General features: G+C 50.1%; 1 protein-coding gene across 1 annotated transcript; it reads right to left on the reverse strand.

Annotated features, from left to right (window-relative positions):
- Positions 1 to 1,642: 1,642 nt before the first annotated feature.
- On the reverse strand, positions 1,643 to 3,358 carry LOC116492467 (transcription cofactor HES-6-like). Its single transcript, XM_032193235.1, has 4 exons — positions 3,272 to 3,358; positions 3,110 to 3,196; positions 2,930 to 3,011; positions 1,643 to 2,818 (listed from the first exon to the last, which is right to left on the reverse strand). Exons 1-4 carry the CDS (start codon positions 3,356 to 3,358, stop codon positions 2,385 to 2,387), a joined length of 690 nt encoding a protein of 229 aa, XP_032049126.1. The 3' UTR covers positions 1,643 to 2,384.
- Between the last annotated feature and the right edge of the window lie 7,506 nt (positions 3,359 to 10,864).

The raw sequence follows: 10,864 nt of genomic DNA on the forward strand, positions 1-10,864 counted from the left end.
CCACTGCTGAACCAAAGCTAGCACTTTTATGTTGACTCTCAGCTGTGTTTCTGTCACCAAAGTGTCAGGATTTGCACTTGCTCTCACCGCAGCGTTGCAGAAGAGCCCTAACCCGGCCGCCTTTCATCTCATGGAAATGAAGCTGAGCCTCACTGTCTCTACTGTGCCCGCAGCAGCTGCAGCCTGCCCCGGAGCAGCCCTGGATGTCAAACCTTAGGACTTAAACCTTCAGTGAGCTCAGGCGAGTGGCTGCAGCCCTGTGCTTGCTGTTCTGCAGGAACACAGGGTGGGCTGTGTGTGGCTGTTACCTCTGGTCCTGTGCTCCACCACGAGCTGCCCAGCTCTGCAGGCTGCCTGGCCCTCAGGAGCTGCCCCTGCCTGTGTGTTACAGGAAGGGGCCGTGGCTCTGCCTCCCCTGTGAGGGCACCTGACAGGAGGGCTGTTTTCTAGGTACTGAAAGGGACTGTCATGGCATAGCAGGGTCACGTAGCACAATGCGTACCATGTTACTGAGGGGGGTATCATTACCTGGGCTAGTTGAGCAGAAGCAAAAAATGAAGTATCAAACACTAACACCTTGGGGAAGCAGCTTTGCTTAAAAAAAAAAAAAAAGTGACATTGCACTGGAGCTAGAGAGGTGCAGGGTGAGTCCAAGAGGTCAGCTTGAGTGTAGGGTGTTACTTTTAGTGCAAGTGTCCCAGGTTCCTCCTTCATTTACACTTCAAAATGCTGACCTCCCTTCCTCCCTAAAGCAGAAAGGTCATTACAGCAGCTCTCCTGTTAAGCTGGTTTTTGCCCTCACAGTTCAAAGGGAAATTGGGGAAAAGCAGGGAGGCTTTTGTGCTAAACCAATCTGATGGCAACCTTTGAATAAGAACCCCCACCTCAGGTAACTTTAAATAAATTACAAAGGAGGCCTACTGGTATCTTAGTTTCCATTTTTATTATTCCAGAGGGTTATTAACAAAAGAAAGTTACAGGTCCAGTCCCCTGGTAGTTAGGTTGCTTCCTTTCTTGCTTTTTCTGTGTTTGGGAACTTCCATGTATTAAATAACTTCACAATTGTTTTTGTTTCTTTCTTTACAATGGCAGCTCTCAAAGGTAATTCCACAGCATAAGTAACTTGGTATCTCCCAGAAATAGGAACACGAGGTATGACAAACCTCATGTACAGGAGGGCTGAAGTTCAGCCCCCTTAAATTTTTTTTTCCTCTTCAGAAATACTTTAAGTCCACTGCATGCTCTGCATTCAGGAACAAAAACACAAGACAAAACTCCACCAGGAGAAGCTTTGTCCAGTGCCTCTGAAGGTGGACTGCAGCTGTATGACCACCACCCCCTGCAGGGAGATGAGGTTTGAGCCTGGTTTCCACATGAACTGCTTGCCCAGGAGCCTGGGGCATGAGATAACCCTACACCAGTACTACACTGCCCACTGCAGTAAGGTAAGTGTCTGCTCCTATTAAACAAAAGAAACATTTGAATTCCAATACTTGAGCTAACAATGCTTAGTACATGAATTAAGTGCTTAATTACCAGCATTGTTCCAAGACATATACATAGTGTTGTTAGTAGTTAACAATAGGGCACTGTGTTCGTTTGTGAACTAGTTAAAGTGTATCATACTGCAAAACACATGAAATCAGTTGTGAATTTAGTTTTTTATTAAAGATTAAAATAAAAAACATTTGACACCCTAATATACATAAAGTCACAATAAACTCAGATGTGCTAAAAGCAAAATGTGCATGAAGACACTCATTTCTAAAAGGCACCCTGCCACCAATATTTTAGATGTTCATCTAACTCCAACAGGTTTCTAGTTCTCTCTTCCTTCACTGAAGGTGAGACTCCAGACTGCTACCACGTATAGATGCTAACCACACCAACCCCTTTCAGGGATCTTTGCTATCACTAGAACACTTAAAACTGTGCATGCAGACTGAACTTCTCATGGATTTAACCATTAAGCTTTAAAATGCACAAGGGCTTTTTCTTAAGAGAAAAAGGTAGTGAGATTTGGGCCACTTATAAGGGCCAAAAGCATGAGACAGGGTTATGAGATAACTGGTGTGCATCCACCAAAGAGCTTTGCTACTAAAAAACCAGCCCCCTCCTCCCCCAGCCCATCCCCGACCTCTCATAAAAAAAACAACCCCCGAGTTACAAAACACCACACGCACACACGCAACATACACACAGCTGAAATGTTAATGTGTTTTGCTATTAGCCTGTCAGGGGGGTGACAGTGTCAGAGTGCCATCTACGCAGCCCCAGGACGCAGCAGTGCCAGGCGTGCAGGTCCGAGAGCCACAGGGGTGTGCAGTGCCCAGCCGCTCTCCTCGCCGGGCAGCTCCACATCGACTCCTGCGCGCTCCGCTCCATTACCAGGGTCTCCACATGGATTTGGGTAAGCTGGGCGATGGCACGCTGCGTGTCCGGGAGGCATCCAGTCCGTCGGTGGAGGTCTGGCCCAGCTCAGCCTCTGCTTCATCGGAGTCAGAGCAGGTCTCCTCGCTGGGGGCCGGCGAGGGCACGGAGGCAGCGAGCACCAGGCCGGGGGAGGCCTCATCTGCTGGTCCCCTCGCCTCACTGCCGGGCCAGGGGCCGAGCGAGGGCTCGGCCACAACGTCCGCGATCAAGTCCTGGAAGCCGCCCTCGTTGAGGGGCATGGACTCCAGCAGGTGGTTGAGCAGCTCGGCCGCCGTGGTGGCGTCGATGCCGGGGCAGCTGGAGACGAAGGTGTGCACCTCGTGCATGCACTGGATGTAGCCGGCGGCGAAGCGCTCGCTGGCCTCGCGCTGCAGCCGCCCGCCCTCTGCGGCCCGGGGAGGGGGAGACACAGAGAGAGAGAGAGAGAGAGAGGGGCCGGCGTGAGGCGCTGCCCGGCCCCGCCGCCCCCTCCCTGCCCCCCGGCCCCGCCACTCACCGAGGGAGCGGCGCTCCAGCACGGCCTGCACCCGCCGCACCGTCAGCTCCAGCACCTCCGCGTTCTCCAGCTTCGCCTGCAGCTGCCCCGGGGCGCCCAGGCCGTCAGCACGGCCCCGGCCCCCGCCAACACCCCCACACCCCCCCCGGTCCCTCTCCTCCTCCTTCCCCCCCGCCTCACCTCGGCGTCCGCCAGCAGCAGCCGCAGCTCCCGCAGGCTCTCGTTGATCCGCGCCCGGCGCTTCTTCTCCACCAGCGGCTTCCTCGTCTGCGGGAACACGGCGCCGTCAGCCGCCCGCCTCCCCCCGGCTCCTCCTCGCCTCCCCGCGGCCCCTCCGCTCACCCTCCGGTCGGGCCGGGCCCCCCCCGCGCCGTCCCCGTTCCCGTCGCCGTCCCCCCGCTGCGGGCGGCCCCTGCCCGCGGGCGCCATGGCGGCGGCCGGCCCCCGCCTGCCCGCTGCGCCCCGCTCCGGCCCCCGCCCCGCGCCGCGCCGCCCGCCTTATACCCGCTCATTTGCATCTCAATGAGCCCATTGGCTGCGGCGCGCCGAGAGCCGCCCGAGCGTGGGGCGAACGGGCCAATAGGAGCGGGACGCTTTGTCTGCGGCGGGGCGGGGCGGGGCGGGGCGGGGGCGCCCTTGGGTGCCGCGGGGGGGTGGGGGGGCGGGGGGGGGGGGGCGAGGGGCGCGAAGGCAGCGGGGGCGGCTCGCTGGTGTCTGTATTTATTTTTAAATATTTGCGTTTTTATTATTATTATTTAGGATCTTTTTATTATTATTATCGGGAGCTTTATTATTTGGAAGTTTTTCGTTCTTTGTTTTTTTTTTTTGTTTTTTTTTATTATTTATTATTATTATTTTAATTATTTGGGGTATTTTTTAATTACTTGGGATTTTTATTTATTTATTTATTTTTAACTCGTATTTATTTATTTTTAATTGTTTGGGGGCGCTTGCTCGTGCCGGTAGCTCCCTCTGCGGAGCGCTGGGGCACGCCGGTCCCCTCCGGGGAGCACAGCCCGCGGGCAGCGCCGCCTGGGGCCGGCCCCTCGGTGCCGACCGGGCCGGGGGCTGGCAGCGGGGACCCCCCCCCCGGCCCTCCCCCGGCCCCCCGAGCCCCGCCGTGCTCGAGGCCTCGGGCGGCTTTGTGCGGTAACTTGACGCTGCTGACAGTTGGCAGCTGCAGTTCCCCCGACAGACGGCCCCGAATAAAAGCGTCAGGGCTCGTCCCCGAGGGGAGCGACAGGTGTTCGCCCCCGCTCCTTTGTTCCCCTCCTTTTATTCCCCTCGCTAATGCGTGCCCCGTCCTCCCCGCCCGAGGGGGGGCGAGAGCATCCCCTGCTCGGGTGGGCAGCGCCGAGCCCCCCGCAGCCCGGCTCCCTGGACGTGCTCGGCATAACTCTGCCCTGCTCCGTGCTGAGCTCCTGGGGCTGCGGAGCTGCTGCTGCTGCTCCCCGAGTGCCACGAGAGAAGCTGCGTGTGGGTGGGCTGCATGCTCCCAGGGGAGGGGGTAGCCAGAGCATCCCCGGGGTGTATGAACCCCACGCCACGGCCTTGCTCTGTGGTCTGTGTCTGCAATCATGGTCCTGAGCTTTTCAGTGTTTCTGGTGAGCTGGTGTGTGTTCCCCGCCTGGCATGGGCCTGTGTCACCTGTGGGTGCCTGCCCCGCTGGGTAACGCCGCTCTCAGTCAGCTCCGCCGTGCCTTCGTGCTGCTTTCTGTCTCTGAGGCGCTGCGTGAATGCCCGTGCCTGCAGCAGGCTGATCCCTGCTCGATAAAGGGAGCCCGGGATAGAGATGTTTGGTGCCGTCCCTCACAGCCGCAGAGAGGAGCACATCAGAGATAAAGCTGGCACATGGCACGTCTCGGCTGGAGACCTGAGCTTCAGCCGCTCTGTGCCGCAGCTGACAGATCTTATTGTTGGAAAGGTACTTGTGTTAACGTTTCTCTTTCTTGTCACTGTATGCTAAAGCGGTGGTTACTTGGGTTTTGGCAAAGAGCTCGCTCTCCAGGTGACACATCTCATTGCACTAGGCAGGAACAAAACTGGACGGTATCTGGGAAGGCCTGGCTAAATCCATCCTGCCGGATCCAACGAGCTTGGTGCACCACCTAACACAAGGCTGAACTGGGCTGATCCTTTTTGTTGATACAATTAATGCAGACTAAGCACAGGTGTCGCTTAGGCCAGGCCAGGTGCATGGCAGTTTGGTCTTCAAACAAGTAGAGACACCTGTGCCTGCAATTTGTGTCCGGTCTATTCATAACTGGCCTAGCGTGAGAAAAAAAGGCAGATGTATGGATGCAAACCGCAGTGAAGTGATAGGTGTTGATTTGGACAGAACTGTCTTTATTCTGAGCCAAAACTGGGCACGTAACATCAGCAGACACACATGAAAACATACAAAAACACAGGCACACTTTTATAAAACGTGTAGCAACGCACTGAATGTATATAGTTGTGTGGTAATAGATGAACTCCAAAAGAGTCTGTGAGCTTGTTTTCCCTTCAAAGAAAACTCAGTATGTCCTAGTACATGTAATCAGAGACACACACAGTGGGTTTTACGCTGTTGTGAATTCTGCTGACTTACACAAGCAACATTGTGCTGTTGTGGCTGAAGACTCAGTCCCCAGATCTGTCAGGTCCCTTAATCACAGTTGTTTGTATCAGGTATGATTCAGAGCTAGCTTAGAGATGCTGTGCTGTCTAACTAGGGAAATAGGAATTGAAGGAGCTCCTGAATTCACCTGGAGATTTGTCTCACCTGCTTGTAATTTTATGATCTAGCCTGAAGTGATGGTGGCCTGCTAGCAGAGCTTGGCCAAGAATGGCTGGAGACCATATAACTTCCTATTTGTTTTCTGACTTGGTGGCTACTGATGGCCACGCATTTTACACATGGCCAGCTCTTGCTGTGGAGCACGTCTGTTTATATTTTCTTTGAAAAGCTGCAGGTCAGATGAGTTGACAAGTGCTGGAGCCGTTTGTGCTGTACATTAAAAACGTATGTGCCACAAATATCAGGGCACTACAAGACCTGCCATTTTGAGGAAGAAGTCACTGTGGGCTATCTGCTCTAGCCCACAGGGGTAATATGACATTTTTGTGCCACTTGGAATGAGCTCCATCACATCAGGTGAAGTGATTCATGATAACCTCATGCATTTTAATGTAAATGTCAACTGCAATCTAGTAAAAGAAAATGTACCTTAGATACATTGTCTAATACCTCAGTGCTTGCCTGTGCGTTGTGGTTCCTGAAAGAGATTTCGGAAGCCCCTTGACATAGCCATGCAGCTCTTTACGGGTTAAAGCCATACTGCTGCCTGCTGATGGTGAGGTGTGTGTGGTTTCTCCTGCATGGAGGGTGAGAGTTTAACTTTTGCTAAAGTGGGATCTATGTCCTGCCAGAGGCTGCACCTCCCACACTTGAGGTAAATTACAGTTTAGCCAAAGAGAAGCACATTTATGTAGAGATAAATGGGATCAGAGCTTTGCAGAATGTGTTTTCCTGCAAGTCTGTATGTAGAGCGCTACAATGCAGCATATAATAACAGTTCTTAATTCCTCACAGATCATATGCAGTCACTAATGTAGCTGTGGCGGCAGTGGCAAAGACAATCCTGCAGCCTTGGCTGTTCGCTGTGTGTTTTAGAGACCCAGGGGTAAGTGGTAAATCCTTGTGGGCTGGGAGAGTCTGCCATGTAATGTCTTGCACACTTGAGCTATCAGTTGCATTTAAAAGCTCTCCAGCTCCCCAAAGAACATCCACAGAGATATAATGCAACTCGAGAAGTTCTGATGACTCTGTCAGCAAATGTGCTGCCATCCATATTCTAGGGCTCGAGACCGACATGATCTGAACTTTGAGTAGGTCATCCAGGCTCTCTGTGCATAGTATAATCAGAGCACGGGATAAAGACATGATGAGCATGGACAGGATCCTTTGGAAATGCTTGAGTAGTTTCTTTCATAAATGGTGTAACATCTGTTGTTGTTGGAGGTAAAAAAAAAAAAAAAAAAAAAAAAAGTTTAGTCAAAGAGACACGTCATCCTTATAAATATTAATGGTGCATATAAATGGTGGTGGGTGTAAACTGTGGTGGATGTTAGGTTAATGAGTGAGTTGCTCCTTAGGCATCAGTTTGCTGTCATCTGAATTACTTTTACAAATACAAACTGTTTAGGTGGCAGAGCAAGCAAAGAGCTATCTCCTCATCCCTCCTCATCTCCCCAGAGTCCCTTCACAAATGAAATGTGTACTTTTAATTAGTCTTCTGCCTAGTCTCTGATGAAAACTAGTCCATTTCGCAGAGCCAAGGACCAGGGGAGCATGCTGGATCTGGAAGAGCTACAGGTTATAGGTAATAAATGAAGTTAATGAGGAAAGCTGTACAGAGAGGATTGCAGCATTCCCCATGAAATTGATGGTAGTTCCCTCTACTGCTATTGATTTCTCTGCTATTAAAAAGAGATGTTTAACCCTAAGAGGAAAATCTGCTTAAATATCAGTCTTTGCTGAGCTTCTCTTGGACTCAAATCTGTTTGCCACTGCAAATCACGTTTGCTGCCTTGAGCACTGAGGATCTGTTGCCCCTTTGAAAAACCCTAAGGCTTTTCCTATCCCTTGTCGTTTATCATCAGACTTGGCACAATGCTCACGTTCCTCTCTGGGGCACAGAAGAAAGACTCATGCCAGCAACAACCTTAGTGTGTAACATTCAAAAGGGGCTTATGTCCACTCACAAAAGAGCTCCAAGATTACATTCACTCCCTGTGAAAACTGGGATTCCCCTTTGACTGTGAAGATGTGCCTTGGTTTCTGCCACTGCAAAGGTATTTCTGGTGCTCAGATGCAACACGTGGACAGGGGCTGTAGTGAGGACAATAGAGCCTCTTTCTGCTGGCTTGGGTTGGTGCTGGGCAGTGAGGCTCCACTGACAAAAGCCTTGTGTGCCAGTGGGCTCTGGTGGGACCAGGAGAAAGGGTGCCTGCCCATTCTTTGGTGTCTGGCTTGTTTAGGTAATGGCTTCCCATGCCAGTGAATAATTTTTCTGTGGTAGTGTTGTCTTCTTGCCCACAAATAGGCACAACTTTGTTTTCATTAAATGGTAACCATTCCCCAGACCTCAAGTTCATCATTATTTTGCCTCAGCTGTATCTTGGTTGTATCTTTAAGTCCATTGGGACAGGACTCCATTTCTACCAAGAGACTTTCCATCTCAGGTTATCCTTGAGCATTAAGCACTGGTTTGTTGGTGACAGCTCACCTTCACCAGTTCTTTTCAGATATTTGATAGTCCTAAATACAGATCTGGCTTTGAAAGATTTTAGCAGACATTTTTATTATGTGGACATTCTTTCTCCTCAACTTATTGGGCTCCAGTAGAGAGAAGTCTAACATACAACACTGCAAACTGCTTGAACCTTTACTACTGAGACTGTGGTCTGTTGTCAGTGACAATGGCAGGATCCCATGTCATTTGAGATTAGAAAGACCATTGCTTAATCTATCTAATTGTATTTGTGGAAGTTACTTCAGGGAAGTGAGAATAAATTGTCTAAAGTAAGTATGGAGTGCTTTTAGTCAGGTTAAAAAAAAAATAAATCTGCCTGCAGTGTTTGAGGGAGCAGTTCTGTGGTATTTCTGGGGAAGCCTCTTGTATTTGATTTCTCTAGTATTTCTGGTATTTGAAAGTTATCCTAATTAGGGAGCTTACTTCATCATGCAAGTTAGTCTATCATTGTAACAGTGATATTTACATCACCAGTTCTCCTTTGTAAGATATCTTCATCAGTTCCTAAATGACTTTCAGATATTCTGGTTAATTTACTTTTTCTTCAGACAAGGTATTGAAGCCCTTAAACACAATCCTAAGACTGAAAGCTTTTTTAAATATGTGCCCTTCAGAACATTGTTTCTGACATGCAGTGCATGGCCAGGATTACTTCCAGTCTGTACCTCTGGCAATGACACTCCAAGTTTGTTGACAGGACACAGGTTTTATTTTTATCAGATTAACACCTACATAATCAGGCTCTGAACTTTGCCCCTGTGTGTTTTGTGAAATGCTCTAGAAAATGTCTCCTTTCATAGTCTCTTGCAGATGTGCATTCACATTGCATATACCGCATCTGTTTAGCAAGAATAGCATATATTTTATGGTCAATTTTGATAAACACGGTCTTTTCTAAGCCAAAATGAGAAATATTTTAGAAACAGAGACCAATACCCTTTACCTGAGAGTCCTGGTACCCGTTTTGGTAGCTCATGTTTTGTATAAATCCTGTTTTTGACTCTATGGCAAGAGATACCTCAAATTGTGTAGATGTGTTTCCTGGAAGTTCCTGTGGACAGCCTGGAACATGCCCACAGTAATAGAGATTTGTGGCCTATGGCTTGTAGTCAGCCACAGGGATCCCAGCAAGCACTTTCAACAATTGTGCTACCTAAACTGTCTGTGGATAAAAATAATGCAATGAAATGTAGGAGATTAGGCACTTCAAAAGCTGCTTGTACCTGATTAAGTATTTGGTGAGTAACAGTAACTTGAAAGAGAAACATGTTGAGAAGCAAGAATTCTGGGATTTTGGCTGGTGAATCCCTGTGCTCATTTGAGTCACGAGAAGTATATGCTGGAGAAGGTGCAGAAGCTGGTAGTCTGTAAAATACCAGGTAGTCTGTAAAATACTACTGGCTTAGTGGAGGAGATGTATGTGGAAGGTCTGAAAGGTGGAACAGGGAGTCATGGGAGTATCCATGATGGGCTTCCGAACTTTGAAACAAGCAACTTGTGATTATTAGGCTGTATAGTCGGGCAAATACAAGCATTTGTGGGTATATACCACAAAATTTGTCAGGGACGTGGTCTCAGGCCATAGCAGGGAAATCCCTAAAGCTTGGCTTCAGAGACACTTCCAGTTCCTGCTTTGCTAGCCATCTTCTCTGATGCCTCCTTTAGCTTTGCTCTGGGAGGCTTTCTGGCCCAGGTTTGCTAGACTCCAGGGTCTGAGAAGAATTCAACTTGTCAGTCTCACGCCTTCACGCTGAAATCAGACCATTCACCTGCAAGATACAAGCTCGAGCAGTTGGCCAACACCAAATCCACAACTGCCCGGTCTTGGCTTACAGCTGCTGTGGAGCCCGCTTCCTGTCACTAACACCTACACGTAGAGACAAGCCCAGAAGGAGAAACAAGCCTGATTCCTTGAAGAGCTCATCTGGAGCATCAGGAAGGACAGAGTGGATGGCTTTGGTGCAAACTCTGAGGTAGGCCAAAGCTGAGTGGAGCCAACCCTCAGGCTTGACCCCAGATGTCAATGTAAACAGATCCTCTAGGGACTTTCATCATGGAAACCATGGGCAAAAGTGCAAGTCCCTACCTGTCGGTGCTTGAAATGCAAACGGCACAGATTGAGCCTGCTTCCTACAGCTGCCTAGAAAGAGCCTGGGCCTCACCTTGACAAGAAAGGAGAGCTCAGCCCAGGGCATGGCAGGGACCTGCAGCGCAGGGGGTGAAGCACGAGACCACTGCAGGGCACCGCCAGCCACGGGTGGCCAACTGGGAAGGTTGGACCAAGGTTTGCAGAGTCAAACGTGGTCAACAGGTCATAGCCTCCTCTGAGGGACAGTGCTCACGGGTGCTGCTCTTTGTGGAGCAAGAAGGAGGGCCACTCGGACCTGGCACCACACTCTGCAAGGTGAGGGCCTTCCTGTAGCAGCAAGACATGTGCTTGTTGCTCCACTGCCAGCCCTGCTGCTGCCAAGACTGGTGAGGAGCAGTATGCCCAGCAGGGCAGGGGATGACTGTGGTAGTTGTAGATGAGTACTGTTTCCACCTGGGGGTGTGATTCCAGCCTTCGTTCTGGGCATGTCACCTCATCTTGAACTCCCTCAGTTTGTCACATTTCTTCCTTCCATCTTTCCTGAACAGC

This window comes from Aythya fuligula, chromosome 9 (assembly GCF_009819795.1).
Source record: "Aythya fuligula isolate bAytFul2 chromosome 9, bAytFul2.pri, whole genome shotgun sequence".
NCBI lineage: Eukaryota > Metazoa > Chordata > Aves > Anseriformes > Anatidae > Aythya > Aythya fuligula.